This window comes from Delphinus delphis, chromosome 18, assembly GCF_949987515.2.
Source record: "Delphinus delphis chromosome 18, mDelDel1.2, whole genome shotgun sequence".
NCBI lineage: Eukaryota > Metazoa > Chordata > Mammalia > Artiodactyla > Delphinidae > Delphinus > Delphinus delphis.
Window position 1 is genome coordinate 20,614,225 of NC_082700.1, and position 23,962 is coordinate 20,638,186.

General features: G+C 35.1%; 2 protein-coding genes across 5 annotated transcripts in view; both read left to right on the top strand.

Annotated features, from left to right (window-relative positions):
• CPB2 (carboxypeptidase B2) overlaps positions 1-4,939 on the top strand; it is a 40,004-nt gene extending 35,065 nt beyond the window's left edge. The window contains exons 10-11 of the mRNA XM_059996263.1: positions 599-686; positions 4,594-4,939. Coding sequence (XP_059852246.1) covers positions 599-686; positions 4,594-4,778 — 273 coding nt within the window. The 3' untranslated portion in view covers positions 4,779-4,939. The remainder of the gene's footprint in view (positions 1-598; positions 687-4,593) is intronic.
• A 113-nt stretch (positions 4,940-5,052) lies between these two features.
• ZC3H13 (zinc finger CCCH-type containing 13) overlaps positions 5,053-23,962 on the top strand; it is a 93,454-nt gene continuing 74,544 nt past the window's right edge. For 3 of the 4 annotated variants that reach the window (XM_069540027.1, XM_059996261.1, XM_059996262.1), the window contains exons 1-3: positions 5,053-11,945; positions 12,278-12,387; positions 15,021-15,132. In XM_069540027.1, the coding sequence (XP_069396128.1) occupies positions 11,829-11,945; positions 12,278-12,387; positions 15,021-15,132 (339 nt within the window). In that variant the 5' untranslated portion in view covers positions 5,053-11,828. The remainder of the gene's footprint in view (positions 11,946-12,277; positions 12,388-15,020; positions 15,133-23,962) is intronic. The other variant, XM_059996260.1, reaches the window with a different exon arrangement.

The window sequence follows — 23,962 nt, forward strand, 5'->3', positions numbered from 1 at the left end:
GCCACCCAACTGTGATTTCTGTAAAGAGAAGAACATTTTTAAAAGTTAATTTATTCTTCTCAATTTATCTCTTGGATAAATGCAGATTTTTTCATATATACGATTCTCCCCACACCCCGGCTCTATTGAGATATAATTAATTGACTTGTAACATTGTGTAAGTACAAGGTGTACAATGTAACGATTTGATACACATATATATTGTGAAATGATTACCACAATAAAGTTAATTAACACGTTCGTCACCTCACATAATTAGTTTCTTCCTTTGTGGTGAGAACACTTAAAATCTACTCTCTTAGCAACTTTCAAGTATATAATACAGTATTGTTAACTATAGTCACCAGGCTGTATTTTAGATTCTCAGAACTTACTCGTCTTATAACTGGAAGTTTGTATCCTTTGACCAGCATCTCCACATTCTCCTCCCTCCACCACCCCCAGCCCCTGGCAACAACCATTCTGCTCTCTATTTCTTCATATATACAGTTTGATTGAATAAATATATGATTGGGTTTTTGTGTTTTTTTAAGAAACTTCTACCTGTCTTGTTTTAAAGCTGTACATTAACTGAAATTCCATATCTTATTGATTTCAGTCTCTAGTGGCCAGTGAAGCAGTCCGTGCTATTGAGAATACTAATAAAAATACCAGATATACACATGGCAGTGGTTCAGAAAGTTTATGTAAGTATTTCTTCTTAAGATCTTAGGGGACTGTGAGGTACTAAAGAAATTTGTGTTTGGTTTTTCTGTGTGGATTTAATTTTTCTAAGTGGAATCTTTAAACATGGTCCCATGTAAAACAATTGGATTATAACAGTTAGAATTGGAAGCATGATAGCTATGACAGTACTGAACAAGGCTATATTAATACATAAATATACTAAAAAGAAACCAAAATGATACTTAAGAAATTATGCTCAGTGCTATAGAGTAGGGATTATAGAATTGGTATCACACTAGTTGAGTGAAACAGAAAAAGTCATAAAGGGTCAAAAGAATGTTTAAGATGCCCAGGGCCACCATGTAAGGTTGTGCAGGTTGAACACTGTACAAATCTAGGAATACCATTTACATTAGATGCTTTTTTAGGGGCAACCTGTGTCCAAGAGTATAGCTCATGGCATACTACAGTTGAATGTCCTTTGTTTGTATCACACTGATGGAACATGTGTGTGGCAAGCTCTTAACAAATATTTTAAATTAATTTCTGCTGGGAGATATTTGTTGAGGGACTCCTTTGTATCCACAGTGGGATAACAGACAATTTTGCTCTTTTTGAAACTGGAAGGGGAGATGGGAGAAAAGAAACAGAAAATAAGCGTGTAACAAGGTATCAGCAAACTATAACCCATGGGCCCAATCCAGCGCGCAGCAAGAAAGACCCAATGCAGCTTGTTTTTGGATAGCCTGTAAGCTAAGAATGGTTTTTCCATTTCTTAAATGGTTGAAGAAAACCAAAAGAAGAATAAGATTTTGTGACATGGGAAAATTACGTAAAATTCAAATTTCAGTGTCCACAAATAAAGCTTTATTCAAACACAGCCACACTCATTCATTTGCATATTGTCTATATAGCTTTCAGGACAGTGGAGTTGAGTAGTTCTGACATAGACTATGTGGCCCTCAAAGCCTAAAATATTAATTATCTGGTCCTTCACAGAAAAAGTTTGCCAATCTCCGATGTAAACAATTAAATAGTAACATATAGTGTAATCCCACTGATAAGTGAACAACATAATATTAGCGTATAGGTTTGAAAATGACTGCCTGAGAGAGAGGCAGCTTAGCTCAGCTGGCCTGGAAAGGTCTTCCTCCGTAGGTGACACATCTGGGAGACCTACCCAGTAAGTGGCTGCCAAACAAAGGTGTGGGAAAAAACCAGGGAGAGGAAATGGCATGTGAAAAGGCTTTGAGATAATATGTGCCGAGTCCCAGAGTCTCCTTTAACAGCTATGATTTATAGGGGGATAAAAACACATTCGTATTAATAATCACATCCATATTATTTTCAGTAAATTACTTGAGCACCAAAGGTCTATTAGTAGAAAGTCCAGAATCTTCCTTTTCCTCCTCAATCATCCCAAATTATCTCAGGACAAACTGAGGCCAGATTGGTCCACGTGGTGTCTCTGTCTCTTGCTGTCACTGGTCTATCTCTGCCTTTGCCGACCCAGGTCCTTGCTCTGGGTCACAACTTCCGTTCATAATTCAGAGCTTTCTTGATTCCCATCCTCTCTCTCCTGTTGTTCCCCAAAGCATGACCATAGTGCCTCAGGGCTGGAGGCAATTCTAGAGCAACTTCTTGTTTTGACGAAATCATTCCATCTCCAGGCATGCATTCATTCAATACAAATCTGTGTGTGTGTGTGTGTGTGTGTGTGTCTGTGTCTGTGTGTGTGCATGCGTGCGCACGTGTACATAAGTATAAAAAAATTCTGGAAGAATAAATGCCAAATATTAATAATAGCTATCAGAAATATTTGCTGAAGGAATAACAACTAATCCACTGTTGATGGATATTTTTCAATACTTCAGTATAAACAGCGCTTCAGTAAACACCTTTGTCATTAATTCAAGTATAGGTATTGGAAGGAGGAAAAATGATCACTTTGCATATTATATGAGTGTCTACCTGGAAAACACAAAAATAGAGTAACAAAGAGTTGAGTAAGGTGGCTGACTATGAACTAAATATAAACGAATCTGTAACTTACTTATATACCAAAAACAATCAGGAAGAAAGTAAAATGGAAAAAAGATCCTACTGCCCCCCCAACATACATGTATACACATGCAGACGTGTACGTATAGATACATACATACATATATAGATTCATTGTTAAATGTATGTATGTGCGCACACAAATCCATATGATCTCTATGAAAAACCTAGAAAATTTTACTGGTGTACATAAATGAAGACAAATAAAAGGAGAAACCCACTACGGTTTTGAGTGGAAAAGCAATACAAAAAAAAGTGCTAGTCATTCTAAATTAGTTTGTATATTTAATGCAGTCCCAATGAACACTTAAATGACTTTGAACTTCATTTGAAAGAATACATTTGGTAGAAGAGCTTGTAAAATTCTGAAAAATAAGATTAATAAGAGAGAATTTGCTCCAACCAAGTATTAAAACACATTATAAACCTGTCATAGTTGCAGGGGTTTTTTGTTTTAATTATACTAATTATAAAGACACAAAGAAGCAATGATGGATAAACAAGAAGGTTCAATGTAAAGGAACTGAGCCTGGAAGTGACATCATTAGAAGGGAATAGTGAGTACAGAAAGACACTCAGATATATAAGATCTAGTGTCTCATAAAGAAGGCATTTCAAACAGTTAAGAATGTTAGACATTGTTCAATTAATAGGGTTGGAAAAACTGGTGAGTTACTTAGAAAAAAATTGTACTTAGATTACTAACATGTCTTTCTCCAAAATAAATTCCAGATACATAAAATATTTTAACATAAAAACACTGCCATAAACCAAGTTGAAGGCTAAATGACCAAATAAGAAAAAAAATTCTCCACATATTACACAGGGCTAATAACACTAATGCTGCTTTTATAAGTAATCTATAAAATGAATCAAGAAGAAAAATGAGCAAAGACAATTGATAAAAATATAAAGATGGTCAATAAATATACAAAAAAAGGTTCAACTCACTGATAATCAAACATAAAGACAATTTGATATTATTTTGCACCCACAAAATTGCCAGAAATGTATAATTCACATGGATGGTATGGGAATGGAGCATGGGCATATTCATACCCTGCTAATGGAGGTATAAATTAGTTCAATTCTTTTGAAGGCTATTTGGCAACGTGCAGCACAACAGCACAACGTGCAGCTCTCCAAATAAATAATTATTAAAATTAATTACATCCAGCTTTACAGAGCAATGCTATGAGATCATTAAAAATGATAAGGTAGGGCTTCCCTGGTGGTGCAGTGGTCAAGAATCCACCTGCCAATGCAGGGGTTATGGGTTCGAGCCCTGGTGCGGGAAGATCCCACATGCCACGGAACAGCTAAGCCTGTACGCCAGAACTACTGAGACCATGTGCCACAACTACTGAAGCCCGCGTGCCTAGAGCCCATGCTCCGCAACAAGAGAAGCCACCGCAATGAGAAGCCTGCACACCACAACTAGAGAAAGCCCGCGCGCAGCAAGAAAGACCCAATGCAGCCAAAAATGAAAGAAAAAAAATGATAAGGTAGATTTGAACTCATTAATACATAAAGCTGGCCAGGATAGATTATGTTTAGGAGTGTTCCTGAATATCTTGTATAGAATGATCTTATTTATGTAGGAAAAATATGTTAAAGTATGCACTGAAAAAGAAAGCACTAGAATATAAATGGTGACCATCACTCCTTGGTAGGGTTATATGGGTAATTTTTATTTTCTTCCTTAACCTGCTTTCCTTCAATCTCTATTTTCTTCCACAAACTTAAGATTATTTAATAATCAGAAAAAAGCAAAACTATTTTCATTTTTAGGGAAAAAAATCCCATCTTGTTAGTTAACTTGAAACATCTGTATTTCAAAAAGTAATTTCTTTTTTCTTTTTGTAGATCTAGCTCCTGGAGGTTCGGATGACTGGATCCATGACTTGGGCATCAAATATTCGTTTACAATTGAACTTCGAGATACAGGCAGATACGGATTCTTGCTGCCAGAGAGTTACATCAAACCCACTTGTACAGAAGCTTTCGCTGCTGTCTCTAAAATAGCTTGGCATGTCATCAGGAATGTTTAATGCCCTTGATTTTTTCACTCTGTTCACATATTTTAATTTACTGATTCCAGCCAAACCAAATCTTTGTACCAGTTTCTTTTTAAGTTTTATCAGTTTTCATAAAAGGTTTTCCCATTCCTTGGTTTTGTCAAAGAACAAAATAAATGCTACCTTAAAATTAAGGCAGATAAGGGTTCACATTTCTTTTTCGAGAGGCTAGGTACTGATTTTTTTCTTTGATTCGCGACATTTGACTAGACATCTCAAGCAATTGTAATACCTACTTTCATGCAGAGCATTGCATCCTGAACAAGAAAAGGAAAGGCTGTCACAAGTACATTAAAGATTTCTGCTCCAAATTTACAGTAAGTTTCTGCTAACGCCTTTAAAAACACACCCGTGCATTCCGTTTGCGCCACTGTAATAGACGATGGCCGAGAAAGCAGAGGAGTGTGAAAAACAGGACAAATACCGCCTGTCGCTCCAGTTCAGCTGCTCAATAAAAACGTTGAGCGAATGAATGCAGTTATCTTCGACAGCAAACGTGGCATTTTTGCATATTCACAACAGCTGTCTATTGTGAGAAATTATGTAATAAAAGTAGAAAACGCTTTCTCTTAAATCCACTGTTAATTGGGAATTTTCTCTCTCCCGGGTTCCGGGTTTCTTTTCCAGGGCTAGCTCGTTAGGCACAGGTTTTTTGATTTCGACAGCACGCCTAGGACGCAACGTTACGCCCAGGGGACGCGTCCACAAAGGGGCGGTGCATACGCGCTGACGACTAATCTGGCAGCCGGAAGCTGCCTCGGTCTACAGAGGAACAGGGCGAGCTCTTGATTTCCGGCGGCATTTTGAGGCGATCCTCTTAGCGGCCTGATAGTGTTTTCCTTGCGTCTTCTTACTCTCCAGTCTCTCTTCGTTCCTTTTTTTCCTACGTCCCAGGCTCGCTTGACCCTGGCGAAGCGGCAGGCGGGTTCCGCTCCCCAGCCATCCCGGAGTCCCTCGGTAGCCGAGGACAGGTTCCCGGGAGCCGCGCGCACCTCCTTCTCGCTGTCGTCTTCCCGGGGCCAGGCGCGGGGACAGAGAGTCGCCTCCCCCGCTCCTTGGAGCGGCGGCGGCGGTGCCACCTCCGGACTGCGCTTGCGAAAGGAGCTCAGCGAGGAGGTAAGTTTGAACTCCGTGAATTGGCGTGGGTACCGGGGGAAAGGCGTTGGGTGGGCCCGGGATGGGGAGGCCCCGCTTGTCCTCCATCCCTGCTTGGGTCACGCCGGAATTTTGAGCTCTCCTTGAGCATTCCACCCTTAACTCTGCAATAGATCCCTGTGCTCCTGACTGGTTTCTCGCCCTGGTTCTGATTCTGGCGAGTTTGCCTAAGGGGGCAAGTGGATTCAGACTGGAGGCTTTGTTGGGTCACTACCATTTGATGCGAGCCTGGGAACTCTTGCGCGGTATTCGCATTGGTACGAGATGGAAGGGTGCCGGAGTATGGTCTTAGATTGAGAAGCTCCCTCTTTACACATTCCAGACCCGTTAGGGAAAGGTATCTTACTTTTGGTTATATTTGGTCTTGGTTATTTCCCGGCAGTGATTACGACGCAGGTGCTCGGAGTTGAGGAGTGTTACTTTATCTTCACAGTCCCTAGGTAGTTACTTTTGGCAACTATCTGTCAGAAACCCGGAAAGGTGAATGAAAGGAGAGGCTCTGATGTTTGGCATTGTCTCTTTCTAAATAGCTTAAAATAATTTATGTGGCTGGAAAATTATTCAGAGTCGATATCACGTGAATGATATCGGTAGGATCTTGTTTGTGGAGCGTAGTGTCGAGCCATTCGGTTATATCCCGAGGTTTTCAGATAATTTGAACTACTTTGAAAATTATGGGCGTACGCAACCTCTTCAGGTTTTTGATTGTTTTGAAGAAATAATTTAAAAGTTTGGAAAAATCTTCACACCTCAGGTTTTCAAAGTTTTGCCAAAAATACTGTTGCAGTAAATCCAAATGCTTATGCAGTACAATCCATGCGTATGTATGTGGTGCCGGTTCTCGGAGTCTGGTTCTGCAGTGTTTGAAATTACTGACTTTAGAACCTAAGCGACAATGTTTTGGACAGTTTTGTGGATATATCTCTAGATTTTCGAATAATTTAGAATTTAATGAAATATTTCGATTATAACATGACAGTTTCACAAAGAGACTAAGAATGTAGGTGCAGGTATGTAGCAATTTGTGTCTAAAAATAGTTGTATTGTGAAACTAAGACTTTTACTGTGGGAATCTGGGAGGATCTAGTTTTTTCAGGTGCATGCCTCTTACGCGCTTCCTAACTATCGGTGATTCGAAATGAACATTGATTGCGTACTTTAAGATATGCAAATTTATCTAATTTTCATATTTATAAATTAAAACTAAAATCCCACAGGTGGATGCTATTTTACTTTCTGTACAAGTTATCAAACATTTAATAAGTTATCGGTGTTAACTTGTATTGTAATATGTACTGACATTTACATATAGAAAGCAGTTGTTTAACATTTATTTATAGAATTGGTTTTCAGTAAATTTTAGTCTTTCCTACCTCCCCCAAACCCCACTCTGCTTTTCATATAGAGTTGAGTTGGAGCTTTTTCAGCAGATACTTAGTAGCAGTTGAAATGTTAACTGGTGTTGGTATATATAAAGTGTCTTCTATTCTTTTTTTGGTCGTTTTGTATGTTGCAGTTCTGTTTATTTCACTTTATAGTAGTTGCCAGCATGGGATATTCTCCCTGCATAGTCTTTTTAACAAAATGTATTTTCTGCACAATGCTACAATATTGCCTTCCTCACACCTGTGTAGTCAGTTTAGTGCTGACGATTCTGTTTTGAATTCAGTTTGAAATTGTTTTAGTCTATCTACATATAAGCAATTGGCAAGATTGTTCAAGAAAGTTCTTTTTTTCTTAAAATATGTTAAGAAAAAATTCTCTCACACTATGCAACAAATAAACTTAACTGTTTTTCTTTCAAAACTAAGAAATATAAATATGAAGAGGTCTTATTTTTAATATAACACTTTTAATTTTAGGATGCCAGTGGATATTTATTCTCCTACCAGTTAGTACCAGTAATTATGTAGCTTTAATTGCTTAGTTATTTCACAGTTTCCTAATATTATGGTGCTACTTATCCAGATTAAAGTGTTTTATGCTTTCATTTATGCTACCGGAAGATGAGAACTCAAAAAGATGTAATTGTGGATTGCAGTGAGAATACTAGAACTAATAAGTTTTACTGACAAGATTTTAGTAATCAGGGTTCAGAAATAATTTAAAAAGAGGCCCCTGTGTTTCTCCCTTCTCAGTCATATTTATAGCATGAAGCTATGAGTACATTGTGATATTTGTAAGTTTCCGGGGGAAGGAGGACATTTCGCATTTATTAAGACTTTTTGTTGTGTCTTAATAGATTTAAACTTTGTGTCCCATGTTTTTCATTTTCTTTATGCCGCGCGGCTTGTGGGATCTTAGTTCCTCTGACCAGGGATCGAACCTGGGCCCTTGGCAGTGAGAGCTCAGAGTCCTAACCGCTGAACCGCCAGGGAATTCCCTTCATTTTCTTTTTCAGTTGAAAAAATATTAAAACTTCTGATATTTATTTACTCTACAAATGGAGAGGAGAAATAGGAGAATAACTCAACAGACTTTTACCACTGTCACTCTGGCTTTGCTAATAATGCTCGTGTTTGGGAAAGACATGATAATGTGAGTGGGAGTGTGATGGTTACTTAAAACTAAAGAATAAATTGAAAACTGAGGGAAAGCCTTCAAAGTCTCTGAGATAGGGAAGACTTTAATATTTATATTTTTTCTTATTGTTTCTAATTTTTCTCATATATTTTGAAGCATTTACTTCTTATTGAAGTCTGTTCAGATATTAATTGAAACAGTTTTCCTCCTCTCATTCAAATCTACATTTTATTCTTTTGTGGTTTATCTTTCTCTTTGGGCCCAAATTTTTAGAGTGAAAATTCTAATCATCATATTAGATGGTAACATAGTTTTAAATTAATATATATGAGCAAATGTTTTCCTCGTGTACTGTAGGTTATGTGTATATATTTAGAAAAATGGGATTTAAAATATTATATTTTGTATTTGCAGGCATAAGGCATTTTATCTGTGCAAAAATCATAAATGTTTCATAATAATATTTAGATAATTTGTTGACTACTGATAGAAGTTCCTAGATAGATGATCAGAAGAATTTCTGTTTCTGTCAATTAGAAAAGTTCAATTTCTACTTTTTCTTTTATTGCCTCAGGGTTTCTTTTCTTTCTTCTTTTTTCCTGTCTAGGACCTCCCTGTAACCTAGACCTGGTCCTCAAACTCAGTGTCATTTTAGGCCAAGGTCTGACACAGTTGGACTCTCTGAGAAAAGAGAATACGTCTTTACTTCATTGCTGTTCTTCCCTGAGTTGGAAGACTCAACAGTAGCAGAAGTAAAACTCCTGGGATAATCACTATGTAGGTGAATCTTGTAGTTCTTGATGTCATCTGTAAGAGCTACCTTGTCTCTGTTGGAAGGAACTTTTTTAGTGTCAAGAATACAAGTAAAGGGATAAGATTGGATCATTAGTCCTCACTTGATTGTCTGTCGCAGTCCAAACCCTTTGAAGTCTTCAAAGCTTATGTTAGGGATCTAGGATGGGAGAGAAGCTGTGAGACCCTGCTTTCCAGCAGTAGGTCAGAGGAGGAGAGGAGTGCTGATTCAAGCAACAGATTATAGGTGGGGAAGAGAAACCGTAGAGTTAATAATACCTGGAGCCCTCAGAAAGACAAGAAAAGAGATATGACCAGTGTTTCAAGTATAATAATAAATAGCTTGTTACCCCAGTTGTGCAAAACACTACTGTTGATTTTTTTTGGAGGAGGGAGGGTGTGTTTGGAGTAGGGGCATGTTGGAGATAGAGATTTTGGGGGCAGACCATTTCCACTGATAGTGGAAGGAAAAATGTAAGCTTAGGGTTACTTGTCTTGATGCAGTGTGGTGGGATGGTGTGCCTGTTTCCCAAGTTGTAGATAACTAATAATAACTAATAAGAAACTTTTAGAACACATTCATTTTTAAGTTTATTAATAAATGTTTTTAAAATTGAATTAATGAATGAGGATTTCAATGTACACCTGTATGTTTTTATAGTAACAGATAATGAGACTTTAAAAATTTGTTTTTGTTCTAACTTTTTCCATACATTTTGTTACATGTTTACTTCTTATCGAATCTTACTTATAAATTATAAAAAAGTGTTTTTCTCAGTTAATCAAAGCTCTACGTCTTCTAGATCTTTCTCAGCTCCACTTATCGCTTATCTTGGCTTTTATTTATGTTCAGTAAGTCAAATGTACATGTGGAATTTACCAACTTTTCCTTTATAAATTCACATTTGGGCTGAGAATAAGCTCAAGAAAAGTTAAATCAAAGATTATCTTGCAATACTCACTATAGTGTGGAGGGTGGACCTCATAGTTCCTTACTTGATGAACAGTTGATACATAAGTGATTTTATGTTGCACAAATTCTTGTCCACTTATGTGACACTGTAATTTTTTAAAATTTGTAATTACTTTCAAGTTACCTTTTTTGAATCACTAAAAATTGATTGTAATCGTAATTAATGATTACATTGTATATTAGAAAATAAGAATATAAATTTTTCCAATTTAAAACTACCATATTATATCATATCATATTTTCCTTTTGGTTCATTACCTGTTAATTTGTCAAATGTCCATATTCTTTGGACCTTTTCAAAGTGTGACTTGACAAGAAGTATCTAACTGGACCAAACATTGTAATTTTTTTTTTTTAAGTTTTGATTCTGTACTACCATGATTTAATTTCCTTTTAAGTGATAGGACCTTACTTTGAAACCGCATTAAAGAGCATTTGTGAACTTTATAGAGACCAGTTCTTTACCAAATGGAACTTTTACTTCTTTAGTTGACATCATTCATTCTAGTAACTTTTGACTACTAACAAAATTTCAACTAATATTTAGTGTATAAAGTGTGATACGGTTTAGTTCCTTTTTCTTTCTCTTAGGCAGTTCCTACCCACTTCTCACAGTAGTGTACTCTCTAGATTATTCTAGGTCTAGAATTTAACATTGTTTTCTAACATATATCATAGTGCTGTTATCTGATATTTTCATTTCTAGTTGAATCACCTGATTGTATATTTTAGTTTCTAATGTTTTATTTACTTTTGTAAAATATTTTTATAATTCATCTTTCTTTTCTTGTTAATAATAATGGTAAATAGCCTGTTTATTTCTTTTAGCATCTTTGACTTTTATGTCAATTCAGTGCAGTATAGATTATCAAAACATCTTCACTTTTTCTAGTTCTACAGCCTGTCATATTTTGAAAGAAGGTCACTTATCAACATTGAGGGTTTTGTTTTTTGTATTATTGCAAAATAAATTTCCTGATTATGCTGTTCTTCTTTGGCTTCTGTAAGACAAAGAAAATATTTAAATAGTATTTTTCTCCCAAGCTGATTTTTGGGACATAGCTGATGTTATCACTTAAACTGTGTAAAACATAATTTCTACTCTGACTAAAATTCTTACCTGATTTTATTTTTGGCAAAGCTTTCTTTAACCATTAACTAGTTGATGGAGAATGATAGCATAACTTTCTTTAAAAGACAGTTATTAAATTTTGAAACAACTTTTATAAGGAACTTAGAAACTAAACATTTTATAGTGTGTTTTCTGAAATTGAATGTACTATGGAAACTTAACTGTGTGAGTAGAATCTTACTCACTCTGTAGAAGAGGTAAAATTCTAGGCAAAAGATTCAAAATTGTTCTAAATTCACTAATAAGGTATGTCTTAGAAGATAGTTTCTGTTTACCTCTGTTTACTTGTGACCTCTCCTATGGCTTTTTTCTTCTGAGAAAAATCCCCTGTAATTTTGCAGTGTTATCTTATCTACCATTTTATCTACTTGTAAGTTATTGGCTCAGTTATTTAAAACTGAAGAATTTTACAGTTTGCCTCTTTCTTTTTTGGTTAAAGTAGTACAAAATGTCAAAAATTAGAAGGAAGGTCACAGTGGAAAATACCAAGACCATATCTGATAGCACATCCCGAAGACCCAGTGTATTTGAGAGGCTTGGACCCAGCACTGGCAGTACAGCAGAGGTGAGTTGTCACTAGTACAGTCACAGGGGTTCTCTTGAATTCCTGTACTTCAACTTCTTATTTATATCACAAAAGTGAATAGGTTGTTGTATTGTAGGAATATTGGTTTAGTAAATTTTTTAAAATGTGTTTCATAAAAAAGGAGTGAGATGGGCATTAGGGTTTATGGGCTTTTTTTTTTTTTTTGATGTTTTTATTATTTGGGGAGTAATATATCTCAGGTTAGTTGGAATTTTGATAGCATTTATTTAAATTTTGTCCCACTAGCATCTTTTTTTCCAGAAATAAATATGACTAAATATGAAATTTACATAGTAATATCTGTCTCTTAGACACAGTGCCGTAACTGGCTGAAGACTGGCAACTGCCTCTATGGAAACACATGTAGATTCGTACATGGCCCTTCACCCCGTGGTAAAGGTTATAGCAGCAATTATAGAAGGTAAATTGAGAACTTTGAATTGTTCATATACTATTAGAAGATGGCTTTTGTAATTTATCTAGTATAAAAATCTGAAATACTACCATATGTTTGGTCAGATTTTCTATTTTGGTGGTAGTCTTATCAATAGCAAAGATCGACAGGATCTTTTTAGTTGTTAATTTCAAGATTAATAGAGATGTTTGCTTTAAAATTAATTTGCTCAAAAATTTGTTTTTGTAATATATGTATGGCTTACTTTCGTGCCCTGCCCCGCAATTATGTATTAAAGTGCTGTTTAAGACGGCAGAATTTCATGGATTTGCTTTTAGTGAGGAGAGACTACATTCAACTCTTAAAATAGTAGAATTTAAATAAGTATAATTTTAGCTTTTTAAGATGTTCTAAATTCAAATCGTAATTACAAAAGATAATCTAATGCAAGCTCTGTAGGTTAAAATGCATTTGCCAAATCTCTTATCACAATATATTGAGGTAAATGAAAGTATGTATTTATATGTGGATAAATGTACTACCTATTTAGAATATCATTTTTCCTTTAATAAAGGCAAGGCTAAATTAGACTTTCCTAACAAAAATCTTTTATTTTTCTTTTGGCTCCCTCATGATGATTTTGCTATGGTGTTTAAAGATGTAACATACATAAAGATTGTCACAAAAGCAGTTTAAACTTGATTGGTAAACAACTGATTTACCTAGTCCTAAAATTGAATGTGCTGATTGCTTTGGCTTCAGCGACAGTGTAAAAACTGAACATTAGCATTTGGAGATTTCCTTTTTAATTGGGTGAATTTTTGTGTATGTGTATGGATTTTGAAGTTTAACAGAACTTAAAATTCAAAACCTTAACATTAGCTGACTTTCTGTTCACTTAAATGTTGTACATTTTTAGGTTATTTGTGATGCTGAGTACTCTGTTTTATTTGTATTTAGATTGTCATCTGTCCCTTCTGTCAATGTGGGAAAGTTAGTCTTTATAAGTTTAATACCTGTATAAACAAACACATACCTGGGGAAACTGTTTCAATAATTTTAATGTTTTGCTTATATTATTACTGTACTTTTAATACATGCTTTACTTCATCTGTGACATTAACATACTCAAAATTTTTATACAAGAGATGGTTGTGCGGCAAATGGGCAGAGAAATTTGTCTAAAATGGAAAAAAATAGTGTCATTACTAGATTTAGAATAAAGGATTTTTTGTTATAATTTTGCTATTTTGTGCATTTTTTCCCCAATAACTTCCTTTGTATTTGTGTATTTTCCCTTTTTTTTATAAGGAAGAAAAATATATTTCATAATGTGATTCAGAGATGGAAAGAAAAGTAATGTATTTCAGAAATGCTTACTTAGTCACAAATCATTTAAGTCACTGAGCATTCACTGTATGTAGAGCATTCTGTTAGGTACTGTTTAGGATAGAAACAAGTTTATAATACACTGTCTTATTATTTAAAGGAAACTAGGGCACATAAAATTTACATGTGCATCATAATTATAATTTAAAGCATTTAAATGCTTGTCCTTAATAAGATCCATTTACCAGTTCAGCTTTAACTGTTAAAACATTTAATATAGATCTATAAAATGTGCATGTAAATGTTAATGAGCTCCTTTAAAGTGAATTGACTGAAATTATTTTTTCACTAATCATGTGATTTGTATTAATGATTGATAAAGGACTCGATGTGATTGAACAGCTATTACTTGAAATAGATGTCAATATTTTTGTAATCTGTTTATATATTTTAAAAACATACACATTTTTTTTTGGTGGCTAAAGAGGGACATATCATTCCTTAACAACTGTTGCCCTCTTTTAATGGTGCTCTAGGAATAGTCTATAAAGGCAGTGTGTTTTCTACCTCTGCTTTATTTTTCTCACTTAGTGATGGTGTGAAAATAATTGAACATCCATTTATCAAATTGCTAATATAAATTATGAAGCTTTACCAGTGTTAAATATAAATATGTATATTTTTCCTTAATTAAAAACAAGAGTATAAAAGCAGAGTATAAACTCACTGTTGAAAATCTTGCTTTGAATTTTTCAACTACTTTCTACTCTGAAATAATTTCAAATTTAAGAAGAATTGTAAGAATAACATTTGCTTTCATTCTTGAGATGCATAAAATATTTTCACAGTTGTTGATGTTGCATCCAACCGTATACATGTATATGATAATACTGTTGTTTCTAGATTAATTTTGCAGTGCTGTGGTTTAAAACTTTACCTTCCTACTTTTTGCTTTCAAATATAACTAATATATTTATGTGATTCATAGGAAAACAAATTAAGCTATTAATTACAAATTCCTTTCTCTCAACTCACGTATAGTTTCTTATTAATATCACCAGTACCTGCCACCCCATGGAGTTTTAGTGTATGCATTTTGGTTGGTATTGGGAGAAAACTTGTAAGTGATGCTTATATTTTTTTATATATTAATATATAAACTGAAATTTATTAATTGTTTTTCTGAACTTTAGGAGCCATGGATAGTAGAAAAACTATTTTGAGATTTGTGAGGTTATTTCTGTAAATATATTCTTATAAAATGTTATATAAATATAGATTTTTGTTGTTTTGTTTTGTTTTTTGTTTTGTTTTTGTTTTTTGGTTCAAAGGTCACCAGAAAGACCTACAGGGGATCTTAGAGAAAGAATGAAGAACAAGCGCCAAGATGTGGACACTGAGTCCCAGAAACGAAATACAGAGGAGTCATCCTCACCTGTTAGGGTAGGAATGAATTTCCCCAAACAAAGTTAAATTTCAGTAGTGATTTATTATTTATGTTCTATTTTAAATATTATCTTGTGTGCTAAATATATGGTAAATGTGTAATATTGCATTACAGTGTTCTATATGGATAATGTAATTTAGAGGGAAAAAGTCCTCTGGAAAAACATAATTCTTACCGTTTTAGTTCTTGGTGGTAGTTAAAATGAAGGGATCTGGTTGGCAGAGCTCAAGCTGAACTTCATAGGGTTTCTGTGCCATGGTGGACATCATGAGTATTTAAATGTATTCTTAAGTTTTTGGAATTCAGCCAGCCATCATTTCCTGCTTGCTTCCAAGAAGAGTTGAAGTGCCTTGCAGTACAACACTTTTAAATTAAAACAGTGAAGGCAAGGCATGGTGGTGACAGAAACTGAACTAGAAAGCACATATGATCACAGAATTTAGTGGTGAAACCAAAAGAGAAGCACAATTTATGATGTAGTTTATTGATTAAAAGAAAACATAGATGTTTGTCAGGAATGGAAATTTCCCAGATCTAATTTTTTTTTAAAAGAAATTTATCGTGCTCTTGTGTGTGCATTTGCAATGAATTTATTGAGATACAGTTCATCCATTTAAAGTGTACACTTGGGCAGCTTTTCACATACTCAGTCATGTATCCATCACCACAGTCTATTTTAGAACAATTTCATCACCCCAGAAAGAATACCCATAACCTTTAGCAGTCATTTCCCTAGCCCCTCAGTTGACCACCAGCCCTGGGCAAACACTATTCCAGTTACTGTCACTGTAAATTTGCCTATTCTGGATATTTATATAAATCGAGTCATACAATATGTGAGTTTTTTGGTCACTAGTTTCTTTCACTTAGCATAGTGTTTTCAAGGTTTGTGAAAGATTAGGGGATGTATCAGTATTTCACTTCTTGTTTTTGCCAAATAATATTCCATTGTATTGAGATATCACATTCTTTTTATCCATTCATCAGTCGATGAATGTTGGGGTTGTTTCCATGTTTTGGCTGTTGTGAATAATGCTGCTATGAACATTTGTATACAAGTTTTTGTGTGGCCATATGTTTTTATTTCTCTTGAGTTTATATCTGGGAGTGGGATTGCTCAGTCATGTGGTAACTATGTTTAGCCTTTTGAGGAACTGCTAGGATGTTTTCCAAAGCAGCTGCACCATTTTAAATTCTTTACATCAGTGTGTGAGATTTCCAATACTCCACATCTTTGCCAGAATTTGCTGTTAATCTAATTTTTTGATTATACCTATCGGTAATCTCATTGTAGTTTTGACTTGCATTTCTCTGATTGCTAGTGATGTTGAACATCTTCTTGTGTGCTTATTGGCCATTTGTATATGTTCTTTGGAGAAATGTCTATTCAGATCCTTTGTCCATTTTTAGATTGGGTTGTCTTTTTATTGTTGATTTGTAAGAATTCTTTATGTATTTTGGATCCAAGTCCCTTATACATATGATTTGCAAAAATTTTCTCTATTCTGTGGGTTGTCTTTTCATGTTCTTGATGGTGTCCTTTAAAAAATGTTTTTAATTTGATGAAATCCAATTTATCTATATTTTTGTTGTGCTTTTGGTGTCACATTTAAGAAACTGTTGTCTAATTCAAGGTCAAAGATTTATGCCTGTGTTTTCTTCAAAGAATCTTAGAGCTTTAGCTCTTACATTTAAATCTTTGATCCATTTTGAGTTAATTTTTATTTATGGTGTGAGGTAAGGGTCCAACCTCATTCTTTTGCATATGGATATCTAGTTGTCTCATTATAGCCTTTTTATGAAAGTTACTGAATTGTATAAGCAGCAACCTCTTTGATAATTTTCGATATATAGAAGCTTTCTTTTGGCTATTTTGAGCCTTGAAAAAAAGCTGTGTCACAGTTTTATATTATAGTTTGTAAACATCTTTGGGGACTTAAAGTAATGCAGTCTTAAGTATGTAGCTTTCTAATGTCTGATATGATACGTAAAACCGTTTTAGAAATCTCAAATGGTAGTTCTCAGCTGGCGGTATGTATCAAAATCCTTTTGGAGGAGAAATGGTCTTTTTCAAAATACACACGCAGGTACTTTACCCTTAATCTACTGAATTAGAATTTCTGGGTAGGGGCTGAGCATGTGTATTGCATTTTGAAATAACTTTTTATTTTAGAATAATGAATGGACTCCATGGTTTGCTGGTATATGTTTAACAACCACTCAGAAAAAAAGAAAGCCATACTTTGTAGGATTTACCAATTTCTTTGGTGTAAATACTCCCATCATGGTCAGTTTCAGGCTACTAAAATGGTATCACTGAATACAGAGTTGGGAAGTGTGGGAATACACACACACAATAAATGTAATTAACCACAAGAGTAAAGTGTACTGAAATATTTGGGAAGTGAGTTTTGAATAATTAGTACTGTTGGTTTTAATATTACTTATTTAATTGTTTTTATGATTTAATTTTTAGTTACAGCTTGTGCAGTTCCTAAAAATTTAACAGTTAGCTCTTGTGAGTCAGTGTGAACTGGCTCCAGCATACCACTAGGTAGATTGTACTTAATGTAAAGGGCAGACATCTGGAATTCATATTCTGAACACGTTACTTTAGGAATTATTTAATGCTACTGTCAGTTTCTTTATCTGTAAAATGGAGATGATAGCTATATTATTGTGTTGCTGTGAAGAAAATATATGTAAAACAAGTATCATGACTGACTCTTCCAATGTGACAGCCTAATAAATGGTATTAGAATAGCTCTTAGCCTTTTTTCTCAAATATAAATTGGTTTTAGGCTCTTAATAGGAGATGAATATCGGCATTGGAGATTGAGGTTTTTAACAGATATCTAAGTGTAAGTAGTTGTTGATTGTAAAGGTTTATATGTTCAGCATATCGTTTTAGTAGACAGCAAAGTTGGTATTTTGTTAAGACATTTAAATCCTGGTTCTTGCTTTCCTTAGATGAGATAGTCCTCAAAGGCACTTAACTTCATGCACACCTAAGGGATAAAGTCTCAAGATTCAAGAGTAGTCAGGTTTTAGGGAATTCACTATCCAAACTTAGAGAAAACTGTTAATAAGTTAGGATAGCAGGTATTAATTATTTTGAGTGCTATATCTGGCACGAAAACAGGTGCTGATCATTTCTGTGGTACATTCCCTATTGTAACATGTGTGACTCTTGATCTTCACATAATGAATTTCTATGGGAAAATCAGATGTAGTTTATGTAGGGGCAAGTATCGCATAGATAACATAGCATGGCTAAGATAGGATGTGTGTGATTTTCTGCAAACTAATCCCACCGTTTCTCTGCTATTGGCCTCAACTCCAATGTGTCTGAGGTTGATAAACCCTGAACTTGTGGAGAGACCAATTCATAAATAGGTAAACTGTAATGCTATAGACTGTGGTAGTATGTCAGAGAGAGAAGAGCAAAGCTCACAATGGAGGGAATAAGTAACTGCCTGGGGAACCAGAGGAAAATGACATTTGCACTGGATATTGAAGGATAGATGGGATGAAGGAGGGAATGGGTGAGAGTCTAGGAAGAGGAAGAAAACCAACACAATAACAATATTTTAAAGGACTTGTGTGTTTGAGAACCTGTGAAGCTGTGCACCTAGAGTGAAAGAATTAACGGCATGTGTATGTGAGATGAGGGCTGAAGAGATCTATCTTGTTTACCAATTCATCTCCAGACCCTGGAACTAGTAAGTTCACTTACTGAATAAATGAAAAGTGATTCTGATGTTCAGCCATTGTTGAGAACTCCTGATGGTCTCAGGTCTGCGCTGTCCAGTGGGGCTGTTGAGCACTTGAAGTGTAGCTAGTCTGAATTGAGATGTGCTGTAAGTATAAAATACATACTGAATTTCAAGGACTTAGTATGAAAAAAAGAAAGTCAAATATCTTGTTAATAATTTTTTATGTTGGTCATATGTTGCATTGGCAATATTTTGGACATGTTGTTTGGTCTAGGTGATCAGAACCATGCTTAACATAATGGAACTGAATTTAACATGGTGAGAGGCTAATTTGAGGTATTGTCAGTAAGATTTGATGACCAAAAGAATGAGTGGAGGGGAGGTGTTAAGCCTAACTACAGGCTTTCCATGCTATTAACTAAGATGGAAAGGCCCCTTTTGTACGCTAGACTCATAGCATCACAGACTACTAACTTTTGGCACTGTTTTCTGTATTTGCACAGACACTAATATGTTATTTTAGAACAGTTATGAAATAATAAACATATTTTTATGGTACTGGATACTTCTCACCAGTCTGTGGAACTTTTCAAATGCAGTCATTGAATTGTGTTTTCTTTTTCTATAACAGAGACTTGTTATTTTACATAATTCGAGCACACAATTAAAATAGCTTTGAAAGCAAAATTAGACCTGTGAATATAGAGTCAGGAGGAACATTCAAGCATTTGTTGATGATTAGGGCATGCATGTGCTATAGGGGATCTCTGTCTCTTAAGAGAAGCTTTGTGGCCACATTCAAGAAAGTATAAAATAATTCATCATTGTGGGAGGATATCTAATAGTTTAGGATTTAGAGGTGCACTGTGAGCATCTCTTGCTCACCTGAAATCTTACCTTAGAGCAGATGGGCAATGGTCTGAGTTTATTTGTATGAATTGATCTTTTAAAACATTTTTTTCTTTTTTAAGTTATAAAATACATTATACATTTACCATTTTAAACATTTTTAAGTGTACAGTTCTGTGGCATTAAGTATATTTACATTGTTATGCAATCTTTACCACCATCCATCTCCGGTATTTTTCATGATCTTTGTTTTTAATGTCTTAATCTTTTTTGTCAATCTGCTTTCTCATATATGAAATTAAAACCATTGGAATAATGTTTCAACTGATCTGTGTAATATATTTTAAAATATTTTTTCTTAATCATTTTAATGACCTTCTCTGGTTCCAATAATAAGTCATTTTCAGAAGTTTTTCTTTTGAGACTTCAGAATGATGTTCCCTTTTCCTTGTCCAGTATTTTTTCAAAGGTCATTTTTATCATTTCCTACCCCACCTCAACCTGATGACTTATCTTCAGAGAATCTATTTAGACTTGATATTTATCCTCACCTCCACTCTGGATCTATTTAAAATGACTGCTATGCAAATTACTTTTTCAGATCTCAGTCTTTAGCTGAATCGTAAGTTGATTATCCAACTTCCAGCCTCTTTCAGATATTTTATAGGCTACCATTGATGTTGACTTTGCACACTACAGTTGATTTTGACCTACCCTTAGTGCTTGGTTCTCTGGTTTTCTGAATTGAGAACTAATTTCTAGCATAAAGCTTTCTGTCTCTGGGAACTGTACCTCCCAGAATGTATACATAATTATTAGCTTTGCTTTGTAGTCCCCTACCCAGTTCTATTCCTGTCCCTCATTTCCCTCCCCCCACCACCTAAAAAAATTCCCTTGTTCTTTTTCTACATCTTGATATTTTTGGCTAGATGAGGAAAAAGTTTCACTGATAAGGAAGGAGATAGGACTATATGTGTTATAAAAAGCTGACTCATGCAATGGAGGACTTTAACTTAGAAGGCCTTATTAACAGTTTTATAACTATCCTGAGTAAGTCTCTTGCACCAGTATGTCACAAGTTATAGTGAGAACCAAGTGAGGACGTACATGTGAAAATTCTTTGGAAAGAATAAAACACAGTAAATGTAAAACAGCAAGAGTAGAGAGTCACCAAATTAAAAATTTGAGAATGAGTATAGGATTAAGTAGAACAGAGGAGTGTTGTTTACCCATTTCAAAGGAAAAGGTTTAGAAGAGAAGGGGAAGGGTATAAGTGGAGATACAATATATACTACCTGGTAGGAATTTGATAATGTATATATAGTACATGATTGATTACTGTGATTTTTAAATGTAGATTAAAATGTTCATTTTATATAAAAAATGTCTTTACCCTTGCATGATCTGCAAATACATAATATTTTTTGATAATATTAAAAGGAGTTCCAGTTGCCAAACCTTGGCGTATAACAACCATTTATTTTGTTCATGGATTCTGTCAGGAAATCAGAAAGGGCACAGTAGGCATGGCTTATCTCTTCCTTTATGTCTGGAACCTCAGCTAAAGTATTAGGATGCTGGAGGCAGGAATCATTTGAAGAGTTTTTCACTCTCATGTCTGGTTGTTGATGCTGGAAGTCAGCTGGAGGCCTCAGTTTCTATGTGGACCTCTTTGTATGGGTAGCATGGACTTTTTCTCTGATGGCTAGGGGAGAGAGAGAGAGGGAGAGGGCGGGGGAGAGAGAGAGAGAGAGAGAGAGAGCGAGCTGAGATCTGGTACTAGGTGTGCTTGTTCCTACTGGGGTGCTGTTTTTTTTTAGGCCCTCTCAGCTGACAGAAAAATGAAATAATATGAGTGTATACTAATTGGTGTATATGCATATATCTATAAGTATTACAAGCAACCGTCTTTATCTGTATTGAGCTAAACATGAGTTCTTATTGATGTCTCTTAACTCTAATCCAGTACCACTATTTTTCTTTTTTTTTTTCTTTTCCCTCAAATGTCCCTTCCTTAGCTTGTGGGAGGTCTTTGTATTAGATCCTGAGCTCTGTTTAAAAGTTTACTTTATAAAATGTGTTCATTTTAAGTGTACCATTTGAGTCTTGACAAATGGACACACCTGTATAACCACCACCACAATGAAGATACATAACATTTCCATCACCCAGAACATATCTTCATGTCTTTTTAGAGTCAGTCCCCTCTCAAACCAGGCTCCTGACAACCTCTGATCTGTCACTATAATGGAATCAGATATTATATATTCTTGGGTCTCGGTTCTTTTAGCACAATACTTTTGAAATGCAGCCATGTTGTAGTATGTGTCAACAGTTTGTTTTATTGTGGGTTACTGTTTTATTATATGGATATGTCAAAATTTGTTTATCCATTCCCCAGTTGATGGACATTAGAGTTGTTTTCTGGTTATTATGCCTATTGGCCATATGGTTTTCTGGTTATTTTGGCTATTATGAATAAAGCTGCTATGAACATTTGTGTACAAGTCTTTGTGTGGACATAGTTTTCTGTGGGTAAATACCTAGAGGTGGAACTGCTGAGTCATATGTTATGTGTATGTTATGTGTCTTAGCTTTATAAGAAACTGCCAAGTAGTTTTCCCTAGTGGTTATTCCATTTTACATCCTCAACCCACAGTGTATGAGAGTTTCAGTTGCTCTACATTCTTGCCAACACTTGGCATTGCTCTACTGGGTATATAGTGGTTTTAATTTGCATTTCCTTTTTTTTTTTAATTAATTTATTTTTGGCTGCGTTGGGTCTTTGTTGCTGCGTGCAGGCTTTCTCTAGTTGCGGCGAGCAGGGGCTACTGTTCGTTGCGGTGTGCGGGCTTCTCATTGCGGTGGCTTCTCATTGCGGTGGCTTCTCTTGTTGCTGAGCAGGGCTCTAGACGCAAGGGCTTCAGTAGTTGTGGCGTGCAGGCTCAGTAGTTGTGGCTTATGGGCTCTAGAGCGCAGGCTCAGTAGTTGTGGCTCATGGGCTTAGTTGCTCCATGGCATGTGGGATCTTCCTGGGCAGATTCTTAACCACTGAGCCTCCAGGGAGGTCCCTTAATTTTCATTTCTTGATGATTAGTGATGTTGAGCATCTTTTCATGTGTTTATTGGCCTTTTATAATTTTTTTGTGAAGTGTCTGTTTATGTCTTTTGCTTATAAGTTGGGCTGTTTGTCTTATTACAGAATTGTGGCTCTTATATGTTCTGAATACCACCAGTCATTTGCAGGATATGTGTATTTCCCAGTATGTGACTTGCCTTTTCATTTTCTTTGTGGAGTCTTTTTTTTTTTTTTTTCTGCACCGTGCAGCATGCGGGATCTTAGTTCCCCGACCAGGGATCGAACCCATGCCCCCTGCAGTGGAAGCACGGAGTCTTAACCACTGGACTGCCAGGGAAGTCCCTGTGGTGTCTTTAAAGATATTCTTTAATTTTGATGAAGTCCAATTATATCCTGCCTGTATTGACACAGCTTCAGTAGTCCTTGATAGTTTCTTTGTTTCTGTTAAGATGTTCCCAGCTCATTGTATATATTTTATATCTATCCTCTACTTGGAGTCAGCCATTTTCCCCTACGTACAGCGCTGGTTCTTTTATTGGGAGATGGTATTTCAGGACCACTACTTGGAAACCACTAGTTTAGTTATTTTTAGGGCTTTTCATTGTATTTCGCCTAGGAAATACATATGTATCTTCTCTTTAAAAACATGCACGCAAACATGAGTTCAAATAGTTCAAATTTAGAATTGCAAGACTTTTACCTAATTCTTTGATTTTATAGTTGTATCACTTTTCTCTTATGCTGAAAATTTTAGTCCCTGTTGACATTCATTTGCATTATCTTACATTTAATAGTTCCAGAATAATAATTAACAATCGTATTACTAATAATATGATTACTTCGAACAGTTTAAGATGTCTTGGTAGTTCTTAGGATATATCCCATGAGGGAAATATCTGTGATATATGTTTCTTAGGAAGAGATAGTCAAATTATTGTATTTTTTAAAAATTAATTTTTATTGGAGTGTAGTTGATTTTCAGTGTTGTGTTAGTTTCTGCTGTATAGCAAAGTGCAAATTATTGTATTTTAAGTCACTTGAACAGTTGTCTGTGTGGTTAAACCACAAAATTGATGAAGTTGGGTTGATTCATTTGATTTTAGTTTTAGGGATTTTTAAAAATATAATTTTGTTTTCTAAGTATATAAAACATTTTCATGGTTTCAAAGTTATGAGACTGAT